General features: G+C 35.1%; 1 protein-coding gene across 1 annotated transcript in view; it reads right to left on the minus strand.

Annotated features, from left to right (window-relative positions):
- Window positions 1-510: 510 nt before the first annotated feature.
- PPAT (phosphoribosyl pyrophosphate amidotransferase) overlaps window positions 511-23,392 on the minus strand; it is a 60,340-nt gene continuing 37,458 nt past the window's right edge. Inside the window, exons 4-11 of the mRNA XM_016423235.2 lie at window positions 14,947-15,059; window positions 14,646-14,791; window positions 14,072-14,144; window positions 12,157-12,308; window positions 10,267-10,394; window positions 8,375-8,596; window positions 7,647-7,767; window positions 511-1,707 (exon numbers count right to left, since the gene is read on the minus strand). Coding sequence (XP_016278721.1) covers window positions 1,511-1,707; window positions 7,647-7,767; window positions 8,375-8,596; window positions 10,267-10,394; window positions 12,157-12,308; window positions 14,072-14,144; window positions 14,646-14,791; window positions 14,947-15,059 — 1,152 coding nt within the window. The 3' untranslated portion in view covers window positions 511-1,510. The remainder of the gene's footprint in view (window positions 1,708-7,646; window positions 7,768-8,374; window positions 8,597-10,266; window positions 10,395-12,156; window positions 12,309-14,071; window positions 14,145-14,645; window positions 14,792-14,946; window positions 15,060-23,392) is intronic.

Raw genomic sequence — 23,392 nt, forward strand, 5'->3', positions numbered from 1 at the left:
CTTTTCATTTATGAAAACATCATAATTCATCAAATGAAAATATGAGAAATTGTTATGCTACAACAGGAAACAAAGAGGATATGTTTTGAAAGGTCACATTAGCTGTCTAAAATCAAAAGGAGAAAAAACAATCCTGCTACAAGAAGTAAATTATTTTAACTTCATTTCAAGGACTAGAGTCCTTGCTAGAGTACCTCAGAACTTCAGTTCAGAAAATGTCCAACCATGGGAGTACCCAAATAAAGTAAAAGTTGTTTTCAATTACTCTGTTCCTCTTCTCTATAGGCTATAAGAGGCAGGCTTTTACATCTTTTTTTTTTTATCATTACCAGCTGGGCCATAGTAAATGGTGAAATGTAATTCAGCTTCACTCACAAAGCCTGAATTACAAAATAAAACACAATAAACTAGAGTGGTTCCTAGTTTATACACAATATCCACAGATTCTTTATGGTTCCGTGGACCGCTCGCTTCTGGTGAAGCCTATAGATGGACCCCTTCTCAAACTGCTTTTTTTAAACATTTAATTTTTATTTATTTTTTTCTCAATTACATGTCAACAAAAATTTTCAACATTCAATTTTTTTAAAATTTTGAGTTCCAAAATCTTTTCCTCCCTCTCTTTCCCCCTCCCTTTTCCTTGAGAATATTAAAAAACATAAGTTTACTAAGTTATAGTCAAGAAATTTTTTTTAAAAATTATTTGAACTCCATGTTAAGAACCTCTGGGCTAGATTACCATTTTGTTTTTCAGTTGTGGAAAACTTTGGGGTATTAAAGAGTAAACAAATTATAATCTATAGCTCAGTGTTTCCCATACAACACAGCTCCATTGTAAAACAAATTCCCATCATTCTAACTTTTGAGGGTCATTCTTGAAGTTGTAGACATCTATTGAACTCACCTGCCTCCTATACAAGTGTAACTGTTAAACAGTATATACACCAATACAGCAGATGATAAGGGATTTCCTTTCATATTATTATCCTAAGCCACAATCTATTAAGAAAGTTCATTTATAAAAGCATTCTAAAATAAATGAGGGAATTTATTCCTTAAATAAAAGTAGTTTAAAATTCTATAAGAATTTTTTTGGCAAGTATGGTAACTGAAATCTTCTCATGCACAAAACTGAATTTTGTCCTCTGAGTTACCATTAGATAGTTTGGAATAAAATGTTTACAATTCCATTAACATTGCCCTAAGAATTTTTATTAAGCTATTTAATAAAGCTAAAAGGAAAACCTAAGGTTCCTAAGATATTACTTAAGTATAATTAATCTGGAATAGTCAGTAAGTAAAAACACTTTGGTTTTTAAATCTTATAAAGAAAACAAATAATTGACAAAAATGTAAAGGCAAAAAAAAGCATGTGGCAGGATCTGATACTTTAAAAGCTACTTTTAGTGACTCATTCATAAGGCAAATCTAATAAAATTTGTTTTAAGGTCAATTTTACATCCCATATGAAATATACCTCCCTCTTTCCACCCACTGCCCCATGGCACATTCACCATTCCAACTTTACAGGGTAGTCTCCTGTGAGACATGCTGTACAATGACCGTGTTTTTCAAAGTATTTCAGACCATTTCCATTTTCTTGAATTATATTTTCTTGCTTCTCTATTTTCTGCTTCTTCAATTTCATCCCTTTTTGAACAGATGAAATTAAACCTTCCACGGACAGATATACAACACTGTTTGCCCCTGGGGGAAAGGGAAAAGAAAAAGGGTCATAGATAGTATAAAAAGTACAGAGTAGGACTAAAAAAAAATTTTTGTGCCCCATAAAGTAAAAGGTAAGATTTCATTTCACACACACACACACACACACAAATTCTCTAAGTCACAAATTATTGGGTAATAGCTTTTCAAAGGTCAAAGAAACTTGATTTAGTTTGAATACAGATAATTTCAGGAGACAACCACAGAGAACTAAACAAAATGGCAGCAGGTCGCATGCATTTTTCAATGCATGAAAAAAACAGCATGATGAGTTTGGGGAAAAGCTACCAATGGGCCAAAACACAGATAATGTGAAAAGAGGTAAATAAGGGTATAAACATATAGAAGAACTAAATTACAGAGGCTCATAAGACCAACATGAGGGAGAAGCTCTTGAAGGCAGAGAGCACCACAGATGAGCATGGAAGTCATGGTTCATTATCTGGGCAACAGTGTCTAAAGAAGGGAGAAGTCATAAGCAGACTCTGCAGCATTTACAGAAGTCCAAGGAAGAAAATGGAGTAGATGTGAGAAAATCTCCACAGAGAGGATCAGAAAACCCCTGGTTAGGGCAGGGGGAGGCAGCATTGTAAAGGGAAGGATTGATTCTGTGGAGAAGAAGGGGTGATGATGTTCTCCATAGAAATAGGGAAACAGGAGCACAGAAATAAGTTCTATCTTAGATAGGTCTGATCTGAAATGCTGGGTATTGAAATTGGGGCTGAGAAGTAAGAAATGTGGAAGGCAACCCCACTTTAAGTGGGATTATATCAGAGAGAAAAATTCAAGAGTTCCAGTTTAAAACCTCAACTTTTCACCTTGGCCTTTGACACAAACATTTTTTTCTCTAAAACAAACCTAGCTTACTGCCTTACAATTGATACTAAATAGCAATTCTAAAGCCAAAAAGCGGTGAGGGTTAAGTCACTGGGGTTGCGACATGCCCAGGATTGCACAGTTAAAAGTGTCTGAGGTTGGAGTTGAACCAAGGACTGTCAGTTCCAGACCTCGTTCTTTATTCATTGGGCTACCTAGCAGCCCTGACACAGTTTTTTAAAAATTCCATTACAATACATCTGATCCCTTTAAATTTTCAAAAATGAGGGGAGGGGAGAGGAAGGGAGGGGAGTGAAGAACAGCTCATTATCTGGAAGAGGCATGAAGGAGAGGATTTTGCAGGACAAGCCAGGCATGCAGACCAAGGTGAAAGACCTGTCTGTCAATCAAGGTGAAGATTCCAAACGGAATGTTCCCAGGAAGAGGCATTTGGAAGCTGGCCAGGGGGAGGAATTGATATTCTTTTTCTGACCAAGGGAGAAACCTCTTCTCTGGGTTCCTGACCAATAGAGACTGGCTTTTCCTGATCTAAGCAGAAAGAAACAGGGGGGAGGGGAAAAGGGGCAGGGAGGCATGGGTGGAAAGCTGGGAGGTAAAGGATGGCATTCAGAGAGGAAGAGGGTAGGAAATATCTTGATTTATTAGCTATTAGTGATCAATAGGCATCTCCAGAGTAATCCCCTCTAGCAGGATCTCTCATTATCTCTCATTTATCTCCATTATAACTAGGCAGCCTCAGATGTTCCCTAGTACCTCTCTAGTCACAGCAGCCAGAGTATATTCCAACCAGAAATAGTTCCTCACAGATTATCCATTTTATTACAATTATCAGTTTCCCTTATATTCTAGAAGAAAGCTCACTAAATCCTATTACCTCACCGCAAGCTCAGACCTAGAGACCAAAAAAGGGATGAGAGACCTGAGCCAGAACTCCAGGAGAACAAGGGGCTGCCTTTGTTCTGGGTTTCTGGTGTCCCAAGAGGGAGAGCCTCTCTTTCTGGAAATCCTGAGAGAGGCAGAGAGTGGCTGTAGGGAGCCCCACGTGGATGGGCCCCACACACAGGAGAGGCCAAGCTCCAGCACCAGTGGTGGCATTTGGCACTTTGCTGTTTTCACAAAGTATTGATATGACCATGGCGGCAAGCTCCATCCCAGTGGTTTGTAATGAGGCATTTCATAGGATGATACTCCCAATAAATTATGTATACATTAAAAGGTCTTTTAATGTACAATACACAGTATTGACTCCAAGATGGAAGATAAGGGTTTAAAAAAAAATAAGAGGAGGAAAAGGCCTTTGTACAAATCTCTAGAAAAGCTAAGGTAGAAGAGATCACATAATCTTGGGAGTGAGGGAGGAATTATGATACTAAATGGGGAAATATTATGAAATTATTGTAGAATATATCAAACAAACAACCTTTGAACTTCAAGAACCTGAATGAGAGACACTTCCCAGCTGTGTGACCCTGGGCAAGTCACTTAAGCCCCATTGCCTAGACCTTACAACTCTTCTGCTTTGAAACCAATAAACAGTATTGATTCTAAGACAGAAGTTATGGATTAAAAAAAAAAAGAACATTAATGAGATGAACCAATGCCATGCTGTGATTTAGTGCATGTTAGAGACATCTTGCAACAAACTCCCAATCACACAGTCTCTACATAGGCAACATGCCATATAACAAGCCACTACTGACAAGCTTAGAAGAAAATAAATCAAGCTAATGCTCATATCAATGGGAAAACTAGAAATATGAAAGTCTAACTGAAGTCAAAGTGGTACCAATATTTATAGCACTGTGGCACTGCCCATCTAGTACAAATATAAGGAAATTCTATCAGAGCTGGCTTAACAACATGTTAAAATGCTCAATCAAAAGGGTTGTCCCTGAAAATAGTATGGGAGAGATTAGTTTTAGATATACATCTCACACCTTACACCAAGATAAATTCAGAATGGATGAATGACTTAAATATAAAGAAGGAAACTATAAATAAATTAGGTGAACATAGAACAATATGCTTGTCAGATCTATGGGAAAGGAAAGATTTTGAAGACCAAGAGTTAGAAAAATATTACAAAATGTAAAGTAATTAATTTTGATTACATTGAATTAAGAGGTTTTATATAAACAAAACTAATGCAATCAAAATTAGAAGGGAAGCAACAAATTGGGAAAAAATATAACAAAAACCTCTGACAAAGGTCTAATTTCTCAAATTTATAAGGAGCTAAATCAATTTTACAAAAAAGCAAGCCATTCCCCAACTGATAAATGGGCAAGGGACATGAATAGGCAATTTTCAGATAAAGTAACTAAAAATATCAATAAGCACATGAAAAAGTGTTCTAAATCTCTTATAATTAGAGAAATGCAAATCAAAGCATCTCTGAGGTACCACCTCACACCTTGCAGATTGGCTAACATGACATGACAGCAAAGGAAAGTAATAAATGTTGGAGGGGGTATGGCAAAGTTGGGACATTAATGCATTGCTGGTGGAGCTGTGAATTGATCCAACCATTCTGGAAAGCAATTTGGAACTATGCCCAAAGGGCGCAAAAAGACTAAAAACTCCCCTTTTATCCAGCCATACCACTTTTGGGTTTATACCCCAAAGAGATCATAAGGAAAAAGATTTATACAAAAATATTTATAGTCACACTCTTTGTGCTATCACCTCAGAACCATATTTCACATTAAAGAATAAAATAGGACTGCTAGCAAAATGGACATATCCCATTAAAACGATTCAAATCTTGAACTATAATAATAAAAAATTAATTTGTAACATACTAATATAATTATAAAAATACTCAAAGCTAACAAAAAAACAATTCTTTTTCCTATATATTGAGAATGGGAAACAAGTTATTCAAGTAACTGAGTCAGCAAAAGTTACATACCCATAAACAGGATGTCAATAAGTAATTATTAAGGAGATTATGAAATATATTCACAGCTATAGACTAAATAGGTATGAAAGAGGGCAACCAGAGCAAAACTAAATATAGGGTCAATTGAGAAAAATTAGCAGCAGATGGTATAAAGATTTACAAATAATGGTGATGAATGTTTTTACATATGCACTGTGTAGTTCACAGATTAGCTATTCTTAAGGCTATTAAAAAAAATCAGTCCTCTCTGCATTGAGAAAGCTGATTCAAGTCAAGTGCTAAGTGACTAGGCTCATTTACAAATGGTTCAATTTCCACAGAGGATATATATTTATACATATGGCAAGTGACAGTTTCCTTGTGTACATTCTATAAACACATCAAATCATATTTTCCTTGATAAGTAACATGGATTTCTATGGTCTTTTGTAGAAAGATATTTATCCACTTATCTATAGGTAGATACCTATCTATATCATTCATATATTTGCATATATGTTCATATTCTTCACAAAGATCACCTGCCCATCATCAACAAAACTGAGGAAATGTAGAAGACAGTATGCAAAACCCTGAAGAGGCTTGTCCTGAAAGAAATCTTAACTAAAAAATCTGATCTATCAGTTAACCAATAAATATTTATTAAGCACCAACCATGTGCTCAGTACTGTGCTAAGCACTGATATAAAAAAAGAGGCAAAAGAGAGACCCCGCTTTCAAAGAGGAGTTTACAATCTAATGGATCATGCCAAGAATTTTCAATTTAAACAATACAAGAACTACTGCAACATGAAATCCATCTAAACCAGCCTTAGAAAGCACACAGAGGCTTAGCAGTTGAGTGACTTGCCCTTAGTCACACAGTTAATGTTAGAACAGGACTGAATCCTTTGTCTCCAGGTCTAGCAGTCTTTTCACTACATTGTCCCTCTAGAGCATTTCATTATATCCTAAAAAATAACCAAAAAATACAAACAGATGCCAGTGAAAGGCTTTGGATTCAACTAGTAGGGCAAGTTTAATTGGCCCATATGTAGTAGGAAAAGATCCCCTGCCCACAACAGAGTTATGAATTGAACTTCTAATTGATCCAGGGATTGACCAACTCCATATGGCTTATATGTAGTAGTGGCATTGATGCCAATCAATCAACAAGCATGTATTAAGCTCCAACAATAATAGCTAGTATTTACATAGCTTTAAGGTCTGCAAAGCACTTTAAAATTACTTCACTTTATCTGCACAACAATTCTAGGAAGCGAAGCGCTATTATTACCCCACTTTACAGATGAGGAATCTGAGGCCCAGGATGATCTGCCTGGGGTCCAAGGTTGGCAAATGTCTAAAGAGACCTGATACTTGGCCCCGAGCTATCTCTATTGCACAACATCTGTGTAAGTGGGTTGGGTAGAGTCTTATGGGTAAAAAGACAAAATAAAACAATCACTATTCTGACAGAACTTACATTACATAGGAGAATTCAAAATTAAGATTAAGTAGTTAAGAAGGAGTAAATCAGCAATGGCGGGGAAATCCAAAAAGGATTTCTGTATAGAAGGTAATATTTAATCTGTATTTTAAAGGAACAAGGGGCTCTCTAAGGAGGAGGTGATGCGAAAAGACTATGTGGCTATGGGAAAAGGGGAATACAAAGACACAAAAATGGAAGATGGAATGCAAGGAACAAATATTACTTTAAACAAGTAATGAAAATGTTCTTAACAGAAAATGCCAACGTTATATTTATGTGGTCTTTAAATTACAGGGCAGTACAACACAAAAAGCAACTAAATAAGGTTTCTGCTTCACTTTATAACCTTAGACAAATCACGACTTCTTTAAACTTCAGTTTTACCATATTCTTACGGAGGTTATTATTTGCAATATTTAAGTGTTTCATATTTCTTTTTAAATTCAAAGATATTTTATTTTCCCAATTACATGTAGTAACAATTTTCAACATGTTTTCAAAAATTATAAGATCCAAATCGTCTCCCTCCTACACATACATCCCCCTGCTTAAAGACAGTAAACAATTTGATCTGTTATACATGTAAAGCATTTCAGATTTGAAGAAAAACAGGTCTGTAAAAGGTGTATTTTAACTATGAAACATAATATAAATATAAGCCAATATTTTTATTAGTGATAATTACAAATAAAATTTAAATTAAATGCCCACCTATGTATTTTGCAAGATCATCAAATTCAGGTCTGTTGGCAATAAGCTCTTCTTTTGTAGGTATATTTATTCCCATATAGCATGGGAATCTGATTGGTGGTGAAGCTACTCGAATGTGAACCTTGGCAAGGAAATATTTAAAGAAGATAAAATTCTGGTTATTGAGAAAAGGTGAATATTACTTAATAAAAAATGTATTCTCCCAAACATTAAGAACAACAACTTTAGATCGACAGGGGAAAAGCCAATATTTTCTGCATTAACTCAAAGGCACTTTCTTTATCCTACAACATTAAGACTTCAAATTTTCCTGTTTTAAAGAACTACAGAGAAGAGCCTTAATCTTTACATGTAACAAATCTCATCTTCATTTTAGACCATTTAAACTAGTTCTGTCTTATTGGGAAATGGTCATTATTCTTCAAAAAAGAATTTCTCAAATTTTTCTTATCACTTGTTATACTGCCAAAAAACAAAGACATCTTTCTTTCTAGAGGTTGTGAGCAGACTTTTCCCCAACTACCATGAATTTATCAGAGCTCCTCTTAAAAGCTCTTTTCTGTAGGCCACCTGTTCTGGTCAGTTTTCACAGTATCCTTATTCTTCATGAGCTGCTGCTTTTATTGAAGCTTCAACTGATCTTTTCCAAAGATTAAATAATTCAAATTTCTTTATACTCCTAACAAACTTCTTCATACATCTGGTCCACAAAATGAAAAATTTCTTACCTCTTTTGCTCCCGATTCTTTGAGCAACTTAATTATGGGTGAGATGGTATTGCCTCTTACAATGGAATCATCTATTAGAACAATCCGTTTGCCTTTAAAATTATCAGAAAGGACTCCAAATTTTTTTGCCACGCCTAGCTGTCTTAATCGCATATTTGGCTGAATGAAGGTTCTTCCTACATACCGATTTTTACAAAGGACTTCTACATATGGAAGGCCACACTGTGTAAGAAGAGAAAAAATGCATGTATATCTATAAATACATAAAATGGATACACAGTCAGTATTATTAAAGTATTTTATATGTTGACATTTAAAATGATAAAATGTGTTTATAGCACACAAAACTTATTTTTGTTTTGGAATAAGTATTATGAAGCTTTGGCACTGCCTAAAAAAACTCTAAACCAGATAAGAGGGAGGAATTAAGAGAGGATAAACATATGAGAAAAATAATTTTGTTAATTATTATTATGGCTCTCTGAATAAGTATAGCAATTTAACAATTTTAGTTTGAGAATTTCCTGATGTTATGTCTAAACTGGCTTCTTCTTGACTTCTTCCCATTATTCCAGGTTCTGCCACCTGGGCAGCTAGCTAGATGGCCTAGAAGAGAGAGAGCTGGGCCTAGAGTCAGGACATCATAAGTTCAACTATGACTTCAGATATTAGCTCTGTAAATCTTGGTCAATCAATTCATCTGTCTCCTCAATTGTAAAATGAAGATGATGAATAATAACACCTACTTCACAGGGTGGCTATGAGGATCAAATGAGATGTTTGTAAGCACTTAGCTCAGTGTTTGGCACCCATTATGGTCTTCATATATGTTTGTTCTTTTTGCCTCAATCATCCCCCAAACCTGAAGCCCAACAAGAAACTGAATCCCTCCCTAACATGACAACCCTTCAGATATTTAGATACAACTCTCTCACACCACCCACCCCACTCCCCGCCCTCCCCGTTTCTTCTTCCTAGTTTAAATATTCCCAGTTCCTTCAACTAATTCTGATACAGCATAGACTAAATGCTACTCATCATGCTGGTACTTCACCTTTGGACACTGACTTATCAATATCTGACCAAACCATGGTGCCCACAACGGAACATCCTAAGACTAAAATGAGATCTGCTTAGGACACACTACAGTGAGACTCTCATCTTCCACAATCCTAAAAATTATGTCTCTTGTAATTTACAACTAAGAAAATATTAGCTTTTTTAAATGCCACCACACACTGATAACATATTAAGCTTTCAAGTCCACTAAAACAACCAAATCTTCATCATAATTCATTTCTAGTTGTTCTTCCCCAATCTTGTACTTGTGGTTTTTTGTACCAAAGTGTAAATTTGAATATCACTTTATGATATTCAGCACAAATATTCTACCCTGTCAAATCCTTTTCAACCCTATCTCTGGTATCCAAGGCGTTTTAGCTATCACTTCCAAACTTATGCAATTTGCAAATTTGAAGAGCATGTCATCTATGCTTTTATCTAAATCTTTAATTAAAAGACTTGATACCACAGAGTCAATAAGAGAAACTTATGGTACTCCACTACAATACTCCTACCACACTAATACCAAATTGACAATTAAAAGGGTTAATACCAGCTATAAGAAAAACTCAATAAAGAGAATATATAGCATTAGAAACACTGTATCTCTTTAAAATGACAGTCTACAGTAAGTTTGGCAAGTTTGTAATTACTTCTGGAATGAAAAACATTTCATAACCTCCTAAAAAAGCTAATGAGTAAATTAAGGTACCACCCTCACAAACCTCTCCTTCCCTAACTATCCCTAGAATGAAGTATCACTAGCTTAATTTATTCAACTACTACTAGAATCATTAATTAGATTAAAAAAAAAACCTAAGGAAAAATACCTTTCCTGCATAACCAAGTGCTGCTGGTGTGGCTGATTCAGGAACTGTGCTGACCAAATCAGCATCCACAGGGGCTTCAATTGCCAACTGCTGACCACAACGATGTCTAACTGTGTATACCATCTGACCTGATATGATTAAAAGAGAATTATTTATATTACCAATACTGCATGTATCTAATATGGATACTGAACATAATTTCTTATAATGTGTTATGAAAACTAAAGGAAAAATAAACCAGTTTTGGTACACTACTTAAATATAAAGTATCACATCTTTAATGAGAATGTTAAGATCCAAGGAATTCAAATCTTAGAATTAAATGAAAGGGAAAGACAAGGAGCTATGATTATTTTGGTAGCTAGGTGGTACAATGTATGGAGTTGTGAATTTTAGATTTTCTCCACCCTGCTTAGTCTTAGAATTCTAGCAACCAGGAATGTATACATCCCTACTTAAGGATTGATAGTTGGCCTATGACCAACATGTGCTAACAAGTGACAAATAAGAAACAACTGACAGACCCCCTGGGCTGTCCTAAGTCAAGCTTAAGCTACCAATGGTACATGTGAGGTGCAGTAAGTGATGTAAAGAATGGTCTATATAGTTTGTCACTTCCTCTCGCAGGTCTCTTGCTCTTGCTCTGGTATTGGGCTGTTTCAGTGTTGGGAGCTCGTGGCAGGGTTCTTAGAGTGCTTGGTGAGTAGTTTAGGCTGATTCCCCTTTTCATTTACCTCCTAAAGTGCTATCCCTAATTTTACCCTTAACAGAGTGTAGGCCTAAGTCAGAAAGATTCACCTTCCTGTCAGACTTATATGATTCTGGACAAGTCACTTAAGCATTTTTGCCTCAGTTTCCTCATCTGTAAAATGAGCTAGAGAAAGAAACTGCATATCACTCCAGAATCTTTGCTATAAGTAAACCCCCCCAAAACAGGGTCACAGAGTCAGACCTGACCTAAAAAAGGGCACAATTATTTTAAATTATAGGTTTAGACCATAGAATTTTCATCCTTTTATGAAATATCAAGCTACCACAATCTTTAAAATTCCACTTAGAGGGAACAGCTGGGTGGCTCACTGGATTGAGAGCCAGGCCTAGAGATGAGAGGTCCTGGCTTCAAATCTGGCCTCAGACATTTCCTAGCAGTGTGATCCTGAGCAAGTCACTTAACCCCCATTGCTTAGTCTATATTGCTCTTCTGCCTTGAAATCAATACACAGTATTGACTCCAAGGCAAAAGGTAAGAGTTAAAAAAAAAAACAACTCCACTGGGGTTGGAGCTAAAGTGACTTTTGAAACCTACTGATGTGAACTGGTATTGCCATTGTAAAAATAAACTGGGAACTATGCTCCAGAAGTCAACAAAGTGCCCTTTGATTCAGCAATACCACTTCTAGGCCTATGCCTCAAAGAGAAAGAGAATTTATTTATACCAAATTATTTACACCAGCTGTTTTTATAGTGACAAAGAAATGGAAACTAAGACAGTGACTGCTAATTGGGGAATGGACAAATAAATTATCAGTGTAATAGAATATTACTGTACTTAAGAAATGATTAAAGGGACATTTTCAGCAAAATTTGGTAAACTTCTTTAAAGTGAGAATACATAACAATTTATTCAATAAAAACTTTAGAAAGAAAACAACTTTATAAGACTTAAGAATTCTTACCAATACAATAATCAACAACAATTACAGAAGACAGGTGAAGAATGCTAACCACATCCTGATAGTGAGGTTGAACAAACTCAAGATGAAGAGGCAGAAAAGATGAGATAACAAATTTGGCTAAAGATTTCAACAACTTCTGCTGAAAAGAATAAGAAGACCTCTAATAAGATAACTATGTATCCTAAATTAAAATTGAAAGCACAATGTTTCTTGCCTTCAAATATACTATCCGGTCTTGCAAAATAAACATATTCAAAGATACAGAAAGCCACTGGATCTCCTCCAGACCTCGGTACAACATCAAGAGTTTGAACATTATGTCTGGATATTTTCACAATTTCTCCTGGTAAAACTTCACGATAATACCTTAGGGGGAAAAAAAGCAAAATTTTTGAAACAGTCCTAAATGCCAATACTCATTATTCTGAAAATTAACAACACATATCTACATTAGGATAGAATCACTAATACCAAAGTATTAACAGTACCTTTATTAAATTATATTTAACTACTCTAAATGTAAAAAGTACTTTGATTAACTTAATATTTAGGTTCCCCCTTCCCATTAGAATATAAGCTCAATGAGAATTGGGATTTTTGTAATTATATATCCTAGGCTTCCCACAGTGTCTGGCCTATAATAAATGCTTAAAAAAAGTTTGCTGATTGATGAAATCAAAGGGCAATGCTGGCAATGCAAAGATTAAGTATATTTTTTGTAGCAGTCCACACCTATCTATGGTCAAGGGAAATAGTTAAAATGTAAAGATTGTCTTAGGAGAGCGCATGCTCAGTCCTGTGCATGGCAAGTAAAGCCTTTGGACCCTTGATCCCAGCATCCGCCAGGTTTAGGCTCAAAATCAGGTTTCTTGTTTCTTTGTGCTCACATGGCTGAGACAAACCACACCTATACCTTGTCGTAATTTACAATTGAACCAATGGCAATCCATTGTGTAGTCATCAATATGTATTGTGTACATTTGCATCTCAATGAGAATAAATATGAGGGGCCATAGAAAGCCAGCTCTCTTTACCTTATCACCCCTCACCTGTCTCTGTCTTTCCTGGAGCTTGGCCTTTGGCCAAGCTCAACTTTAACTTCCTCCCTCTCTCTCTATCTCTCTCGGAAAGACCTTTTTTCCTTAATCTCCTATCCTCAAATGGTCCCTGCTTAGAGTACCAGCTCTAAGGGACTGGTGATTTCTTTCTTGATCTCCTCTCCTCAAGCCGGACTGATCCGTACCTGCAGCCCAGGCGGTAAGGGATCCTGGCTTTTCTTTCAGTTAAACTCCATGTTCATTGCTTACTCCCATATGTTGATTCGAAGCTACTTAACTGTTTCATGTCCTAGAGAAAGCTAAGTAGCTGAGCTTATTCTGTGGAGCTCGATTGTTAAATATTACGTGTGTGTCTGCCTGCTTCTTATCCATCTCCTTGGCTCCAACACTTCCCCCAAGGTCAACCTTCTATCTTTCCTTTCGTGGGAGGGCTGTGGGCCAGCCCCCCCCCCCACATTTTTTAACTGGTCTCCAAAAGGAAGGCCCTACCAGATAATCATCTGTTAAGTATTCTTAATTTATTTGTGAGGGATATTTTAAAAATTTTAAAGTGTATTTTAATCTAAATCAGATTGCTTACCATCTCAAAAAAGAATGAGGAGGAGAAGGGAGAGCAATATGTAAGGAACAGAATTTATAACTCAAAACATTAAAAAAAAATGTTAAAAATTGTTTTTACATGTAATTGGGGAAAAATAAAATATTTTAAATCATATTTTTAAAAGAACCTATATTGGGAACTAGGAATGTTTTATCATATTAAATTTTTTCCTAAAAATATTTTTATAAATAATTTTCAAATCGCAAGCTACCAAAAGCAACAAAAAAGCACTGAATTTGTACTCAGAATATTTGTGTTCAAATACTATCTTTGTTATTTAGAATTTCTAGGGTCCTGAGCAAATTATTCAACATCTTCTAGGCCTAGGTTTCCTTACCTTTAAAATGAGGGATTTGAACTATTTGACCTTTAATGTCCTTACAACTATAAACCTATGATCCCTAAAGTTCTCATTAGAAATTCAGTTATTATTTTAAAAACTAACATTTAATACATTATAAAGGACTTACACTGCGCCAATAGATAAAAAACTGCAGGATTCAGATGATACTACCCATCCTTCAGTTTCAGAATTATTTTTTCCTATAAAAGGAAAAAAGAAAAGTTATCTTTCCAAGTATAACAAAATTACATTTTAAAGACTATGACTAGTTAATTAATGTACAAACTAAATAATGTGTAATATTTTCATTTCCTTTATCTCTATTTTTATAGTTTCTTATTAGGTTAGGAACAGATGAAAAACTAAATGATCCTTGAGTTCCCTTCTAATACTATGATTTGATAGAATCAATCAACATTTGACAAGAAGAAAAGAAAACAATCACATGATATTTCAGAGCAGGAGAAATGCGACATTCAGAAGTGAAGATTTAGTTTTTCACTTCCTAATCAGAAATGGTAAATAACTACAAGGAAGAAATCCACAGAAGATTGACAGGAGGTGTCCAGGGACAGATATTATTATAAAATCTGTCTTGGTAGAATAAAATGGCATTCTTTACCTTCTAACACTTCAAGGTAACTGCTCTGGATTTCTTTTTTCAATTTTAGACAATTTCTCTTTATTTCACAGAATTTTACCTCTTCCATTTATATCAGATACAGGAATAAGACGTCCAATACACAGGGGACGATTTCCATAAGGATCTCTTACTGCATAAATAACATCTCTGTGCATAATAAGTAATGAATATGATGTTGGGGCTTCCTTCATTAAATTTTTAATCCTGAAATGAGAAAAATTTAAATTATCCATATTTGTAGTTATACCTACGTATATCTACATATGGAAACACATACACAAATAAATAGATCTCAATAACAGATAAATGTTGAAGCAATGTTTTTTAGTCCTATTGATGCATTTTACTTTTAACCTTACCTTGCTACCCAGTCAGGGCTGTCATCTTTTTCATGTGGAGGTGTATAGGCCAGCAACTGAGTAATCATTTCACTGTCAGAACCTGTTGACAATCCAACACCATGTCGCAGAAGCTATTTTAAAAAAGAGGATGAAGAAAAGAAGAAATGAACAATTAGCTAAAACTTTATGGTCTTTTGGGCTTTATGATATTTATGGGAGAACTAACATCAATGCAATATCATAAATTATTTAGAAATATTAACACTTCATTCAAATTTAACTATAGTCAGACTTTGGTCCCAAAGGGAATAGTACAAAATTGACCAGAAATTTTTACTGAGCAGCTTGCAGCCAGTTACAAGGGAATCAACTTATAAAATATAACTATTATTCCAAGAGGCTAATGACATAAACCTGGATTATATGAGAGAGGTATGAAATATTTTAATTGAATAGAATTGGGTTTCTAAATAAGTAGTGCGGAAATGCGGAAATGCATGTGTAGTGTAGCGAGGGAAGTTACAAAATGCAAAGAAGCTACAAAGTAACTGATTGACAGCCTTCAAGCCTCAGAATTCTCCAAGAGATGGCTGGGTGAGAGTTCCAAGCTGTTGAAAGGACAGGTTTCCAACTGTCTATCTGGAGCAGAAGGTCAAGCCTGAAGGGTGTGAATCTGGACAACTTCATCTTGTAAACTGTCTGCTTTCAATTAAGATCAAAAGGATTGAGAAGAAGATCCACATACATTCTGGTGGACAGAGTGATTTGGAGGAGTCTTTCTTTCTCTTTCCTGAAACATCTGAGGAATCAATAGCTGGATTCCTGTTACCTGACCCACCAAGGATTCTGTGTGTGAGATTCTGTGTTCCCTGTTAAGATTTATCCTTAGAAACCTTTAGTTGAGTTAGTTAGACAGGTTAGGAAATTAACTATAGTAGGTTAAATATCTTGGGGCAAATAGTCAGAGGCAAACCCTTTCCCCTTTTCCTTCCCCACCATCCCTTTCTTTGATATTAGACTCATTTATTTAAGTGTGTTATTCCCTTTTGTATAAACCTTTTCCCCTTTCCTATATTTCCCATAACAGTTTGGCAGGGCTAGAATAGGTTAAAACTTAGAAAATTAGGTTTATATAGGAAAAACAGTTAGAAAAGCCAAAGTCAGTTACAGGCTGGGAAGATTACATTTTGCTCTCAGCAGGTGGAACATTCCAAAGGTGGGGGCAATGGAACTCTGGAACTCTAATTGAACTGAGAGAGACATTTAAATTTTAAATCCCCTGGCACATGGACTAGGTGGTCATCTTAGAATTTTTTTTTTACTTTTCCTTTCTTTAATTGTGTATAGATACAAAGGGATCACAGTGGATTACAATACTAATTCTATTGTATATACTGGGTTAGTAATGAATGTAAACATGTCTGGGGACATATTAAAGGATTTTTTTGTTTGTACATTGGGAGTGTGTTGTATACATCCCATACACTGTTTTCATCCCGTTCCCTAAAGTGAGTTACATGTTTTTAGACTACCAATGGATGAAACCCCACATGTCATTGACTGTGCAAACTGTATTGTCCTATGCTCCCATATACTGTGTATTTGTATATGTATTGTGTACAAGTGTAGGGTTGTGTTATTTATTATTGGTAATGGGTTTAAGACTGCAATAGTATGGGTAGCAAAGGATTTAGATCTAAAGCAAATGGTAACATTGATGAAGCAACAACTGGACCAAATGGAAATATACATGAAAGACAAAAGGTTTATAAATAATGAATATAGGTTTGAGGTAAAAGAAAAAGATGGTACATCTAAAAATTTGAATAGACTGCAGAAGGAAGAGGTAGAAGGGTAGGTTACCTTATTCCCTCTGAGAAATCTCTCAGTGGTTTCTAGGGATGAGATCTTTCAAGTAAAAACGCATAAGAGATTTACACCGGAAGACTTAGAGTCCATAAAAAAGAGAACTCCTGCCTTTGTAGATGAACCAAATAAGGTAATCAAAGAAATGAAGAGAGTCATTGGTCTGTTTGATCCAGATTATCATTTTGCCCTACTAATGAAAGAACTTTTGACAAAAAGGGAAAGGAACAAGTTCATAGATGAAACGAGGCAGGATCCCTTATTAACCCCATGGCCACAAGATTACTGGGACAATGACATGAATAACAAGACACAATATTACAGGATGAAAGAAGCCAGACAAGCAACACTAGAGGTGAAGAGTAGATACACAAAAGCTTGAATGCATGGTCTAAGTTTGAGGGAATAAAATAAATGGCTAATGAAACACCTACTACATTCCTTGATTGCATTACTGAAGCAGCTGAAACATAACTGAACATGGATGTTCTGGAAGAGGGGCAATTACACATATAAAAAAGAATCTTTGTGAAAACTACAACCCCTAAAATAGAACTATTTAAAAAAAATAATTATCCAGATTAGGAAGAGATAGAACTAGAGGATATTAGAAGGAAGGTGACATACCTCTATACAGATGCTGAGGACAAATATGAGGAAAGGGATACAGTTATAGAAAATCTAAAAAGAAAATTGAAAGAAGCAGAGGCCAAAGCAAGAGACAGTGAGATTAAAGAAGTTAAGGAAGTAGCAGCATTAAGATCCATGAAACTTAATAACAACTATTACAAGCCTAGGGACAGATCAGGTCCCCAAAGGTGTTTTTTATGCAATAGGGTTGGCTATTTTGTCAGGGAATGCAGATACAGAGGTCAGTTTTCTAGACAACTGAACAGCAATGGAGAATATAACAATAATAATTGGAACAATAATAATAAAAATAATAACTGGAATAACTACTCAAGGAGGAATAATGGTGACATGTGTCAGAATGCTTGTTGTCAGGGAGCTCAAGCACCAGATCTAAACACTTTGCAGGACTGGGTTAAGTCTGGAGCAAAGCCTAAATATAGTCAGGTTGTTAAGGGTGATCAGAACAAAGGGCCTTGTTCCTTATGAAGGTTTACCCAGTGTTCTTCTGTATTTAAATCAAGGGAAATTGTATTGATATTAAATGAAAGTGAGTGTCATGGTAATAAGGTTAATGAAGATATAGATGATGTGATTGAATCAAAGGATAATGTAATTAGTGTTAATAATTGTAAGAAAAAAGAATATGGTAATGTAAAAGTAATAGATAATTTTAATGATTGTAAAATAATGTAAAAAAGTGAAGAATGTAAATTAGATAATGATAATATGATTGCAAATGAGAGCAATGATACCAAGGTGGAGAGTATAAGGACAAAGGAGATTAGTGTAAAAGCTGATGATGGTGTTAAAGATGTTAAATCCTGAGAATATCATGCAGTTCAAGCAGATGTAAACTTGGATGGACAGGAAATGATTAAGCTTTGTTCTGAGGTTACTGTGCTAGCACCAGTAATTGAAACATTTCCACCTCTAAACAGTATGGAACCATATGTGTCTGTTGCTATAGGAGTTTGGATTTATGATCTTCTGGTTTATACTGGAGCCAGTAAATCACTTTTGCAAAGTCTTCCTAAGAATTGTAGAGCGGTTGGTACAATGGAAGTTATAGGAGCTACTTTTAAACCAGAGAGAGTAGCAAAATTACAACCAAAAATATTACTTTAAGTCCTTTACCTATGGAGCATGCATTTCTTTGTATGTCAGACTGTCTCATGAATCTTTTAGGTAGGGATTTATTATGTAAATTACAGGCAACAATCCAATGTACTGATATTGGTGATGTATCATTACATCTACCAGAAGAATCTCTGAAAGCTTTTCCATTGCTGTTCTTGGATTCAGTCAGTGCAGAGAATGAGTTGAATTCCATCTATCCTATTCCCGAGGATACAACAGAATATTTATGGTCAAAGTCTTCCACAATGTAGGTCTATTTAAATTATCTACTCCTGTAAGGGGGAGGACTAAGGAAGGACCAGTTCCTTATGTACCTCAATATCCCTTAACTAAAGAAGCAATAGAGGGTATCAGACCAATCATTGAATCCCTAATCTAACAAGGGATCATAATACCTTGCTTCTCAGAATATAATACACCTATACTTCCAATCAAAAAGCCAAAGCTAGATCAAAATGGCAAAGTGGTATATAGATTCATATGGGATTTAAGAGCTGTAAATGATTATGTAATCAAAACACACCCCATTGTACCAAGTCCAGCTGATATAATTTCTTCCATTCCAAATCAGGCAAGATATTTCATCATGGTTGATTAATGCTCAGTGTTTTTCTCAATTCCAATCCATGAGGATTCTCAAAAGATCTTTGCTTTTACCCGGGGGAAAAAACCCATAGACGTGGACTCATCTTCAACAAGGATTCACGGACTCAATGAGCCAGTTTTCACAAATTTTAAATAGAGATCTAAAAACCATAACATTCAAAGAAAGTAAAATAGTGCATTTTGTGGATGATATTCTCTTTGTATCCCCAAATGCTAGTATGTGTCTCAGAGACAGCATTTTTGATAGAATTATATTTGAATTATAATTGATAGAATTATATAAGCCATAAAATCTCCAAGGCAAAATTACAGTGGGTTTTGCCTTGAGGGCAATATCTTGGATTTGTGTTATCAGAGGATTCCAGAAGTAGCACACAGAAAAGAATGGCAGACATCCAGAAGCTGAGTGCTCCTAAGTCCAAAAAGCAACTCAAAGCTGTTCTTGGAACAACTGGTTTCTGTATGCGATGGATACCTGGATATAGTGAATTAACAAAATGTTTAACAGACTTAACCAGGAATACAGAATCAGAACCTCTGAAACAAAAACTGAACATCTGCAAGCCTTAAGTAAGCTTAAAGAAGCCATTTTATCTGTTCTTGCTTTGGGTATCCCAGACTATACAAAATCATTCCAAATGTTTGTCAATGAAACTAAGGATATTGCATCTGGTGTACTGACACAGACTTTAGGACAAAGTTATCATCTAATTGGATGTTATAATTATGAGTTTGATCCAATAGCTGCTGGTAAAATTCCTTGTCTAAGGAGTGAAGCAGCTATAGCTGTGTTAGTCCAGAAATCAGCAGACTTAGTTTTGAGATATCCATTGACTGTATATTGTTCACATCAAATAGAAGCACTAATGAGGAAATTTCATACTCAAACTTATTCAGATCAATGAATATCTAAGTATGAAATTATTCTCCTAGGGAATGAGAACAAACAGTTAAAGAGGTATAGTGTATATTGAATCCAGTTACACTTCTTCCTGATTTGCCAAAGAATGGTGAACCATTACATGACTGTGTAGAAGTAGGAGATCTACTGGATATGCCTAGGATGGATTTAAAAGACACTCCAATTGAAAATAGACTTGATATTATTCACTGATGGATCTTCATATTTGTCTAATGGAATTAGAGATACAGGTACTGCAGTAGTCACAGAATTTGAGACACTGTGGTATGGCTCATTACCTAGTAACCTTAGTGCTCAAGGGACAGAGTTGGTAGCTATGAAGCAAGCATGTCTTCTAGCTGAGGGTAAAAGTGTAAATATTTATACACTCTCATTAGGCATTTTCTGTATGTCATGCTACAGGAGAGATCTGGAAACAACAAGGTTTTATTACTGCATCAGGAAAACCAGTTGCTCATACAGAAATAATAACTGAGTTGTTGGATGCAATCCTAAAACCTAAACAGCTTGCGGTGATCCACTGTAGAAGTCATACTAATGGCAGAGATTCAGTCTCTAAAGGAAATCATAGAGCTGATATAACTGCTAAATTTGCTGCCAGGAATGCTCCAGGGTATGTAATGAATTCATCAACTATTGATTCTGATGATCTAGAAAAAGCTTATGTACTCAGAAATTCAAAAGTGGAAGGAGAAATTTGGAGCAAGAAAAGAAAATGGAATATGCGTTGCAGATACTGGAAAGCCTCTGTTACTCAAAGATTTGTATACATATTTGTGTCAAGCCATCCATACAAGAGGTCATTTTGGTACTCAATCTGTACTAGACTCTGTAAAAAGGCAATGGGTAGCACCAGAATAAGTACTGTAGCAAATAAGATCTGTACAAGCTATTTTATTTGCCAAAAATTCAACTGAGGGGCATTCAGACAGAAAGGTTTAGGTGGTAGACCTTTAGCACATTGTCCATTTGAGAGTCTGCAAATTGATTACATCAGCATGCCCAAAGCTGGAAGATACCAGAATGCTTTGTAATATCACTGAATTCTCACCTGGGCTGAGATCGAGATGGAATATTTAACCTGATTGGAAAGGCTTCTGGGCCTCTCTTCTCTTCCTGTCTCCGCTGGCAAGCAGACGCGTCTCATGATGTGAGTGAAAATTAAATTGGGCCTCTCGGCCTACCTAGCACATGTGCTTTCTTATTCTGTATTTTCTTTAATCCTTAACCTTTAATAAACCTCATAAAAATATAATACTTCTTGCAGAGAGAAACTAATTTCTACCTGCCTCAGTTTAACCCCCCAAATTTAATCTTTACAGTGGGGAAAATCTGTGCTGAAATTCATCTAAAATGACCAGATATTCTTCCCATAACTTTGTTTTACCTACATATAAGACCAAGAGCAGATTTACATATATCATCCTATGAAATGCTCTTTGGACATGCTCCACTGCAGGCAAAAACTTGTAAGACACTCTATACTTCTCTCTTAGGAGGAGATTGTCAACTTGCTTCATACTTAAGTGCTTTACAACATCTTAAAGAACTACATGATATGGGAGTATTGATCCAATCTGGTCATTGGATTATTCTCTACATAATTTCAAATCAGGAGATAAGGTAGATGTCAGAAATTTTGCTAAAACAGCAACACAAGAGAGTTGGGCAAGTCCTTACAGAACTGTGTTAGTTTCTCCATCTTCAGTAAAAGTTTTAGGTAGAAATTCATGGTATCATTATTCATACATAAAATTAGCACATGGTATTAATAATGAAAATATATAAATTATTGAGGAAGAAAATGAAGAAGAGATTGTGGAAAGTGAGAATCATTAGTCAAATTGAGTCTGCAGTCTGAAAGATCAGTAAGGAGAGAACCATTCCAGTGGAAGAGGGCATTTGGATAGAAGAGGACAATGCAAATGAAGATGAGAATTCAGAAATTAATGGACTTTGTGAAAGACTGAAAAGACGTTGAGGAAATTTGCAATGAAGAGGATCAAGTAATTAATGGACTACTGTATTAAAATTCTGGGTAATGTACTAGTAACACAAAAACAACATAACATGTATTCATAAACATTCATAACTATATTTACTACCATAGAGTTGGAGAGGAAGGAATCTTCAATCCTGATGAGATAAAAAGAGAAGGGAAGTCTGAAAATTGAGTAAGTATATTACATGCAACAGTAACATAACACTAACATAACAGTAACACTGAAATAACAATAGCAAAACAATGTAACATAGCAAAAAATAACAAAAACATGAACATGGTTAAGTTACATTGATTTACTATTTGAATGAGTGAAACAATATATAGCTAGGGTACTAACAGTGTTATAATTAGCTATAAATTAGTTACTAACAAAAATAGTTACTTAGTTTAGTATAGAAATAAAGGTAGATTTTACAAATAGGGCTTTAGTTAGATAAGATTAAAATTTCAGAAAGATAATAGAAGGTAAGATATTAAACTATATTACAAAGGACAAAAGACATATAATATCACATATCACACAAAATTATAAATACAAATATATATGGTGTGTATAACAGGATCATAAAATTAACTGTATTCATGTGCAAAACATGTAACATGTGTGTAAGTGCAAGATATAGGTGTACAACATATATGTATGTTGTGTGTGTTTTGTATGTGCGTGTAGAGTTTATATAAATAGATCACTTGTTTAATTTTATCTTTTATTACATGTATTTGCATCAGTGAATTTAATGTTTTATTTTAATTTTCTTTGTAAAACTTAGGCAATGTTGTGTTTATTGTAATTTTCAAAAAAATTTTCTCTAATTTTGATGTTAATGCATTATAATAGTAGTAGGAAGATTAGTATTTATGAGTTTAATGTTTTGCATGAATGTGTTTATTTTTTGCTTTTCATGTTATTTGCTTGTTATGCTTTTGCATATGTTTGATCAGTGTTTGAAATCTGTAAGTTCGTTATTTAATTCCCTTTTTCCTTTCCTTGATTAAATCCCTAGAATAGGATAGTATTAGATAGGCTAAGATAGTCAAGTGTAGATTGTTTGTTATTTGGGGTAGATATTTTAGTTTAAGTAATATGTAAGTAAGTTAGTGTACAAATGCCAAAATAGTGTTTTCAACACAATTTAGGCTATGTGCAAAGGGAGGACTGTAGGAAGGGAAGTTACAAAGTACAAAGAAGCTACAAAGTAACTGATTGACAGCCCTCAAGCCTCAGAATTCTCCAAGAGTTGGCTGAGTGAGAGTTCCAAGCTGTTGAAGGGACAGGTTTCCAACTGTCTATCTGG

Source organism: Monodelphis domestica, chromosome 6, assembly GCF_027887165.1.
Source record: "Monodelphis domestica isolate mMonDom1 chromosome 6, mMonDom1.pri, whole genome shotgun sequence".
Lineage (NCBI taxonomy): Eukaryota > Metazoa > Chordata > Mammalia > Didelphimorphia > Didelphidae > Monodelphis > Monodelphis domestica.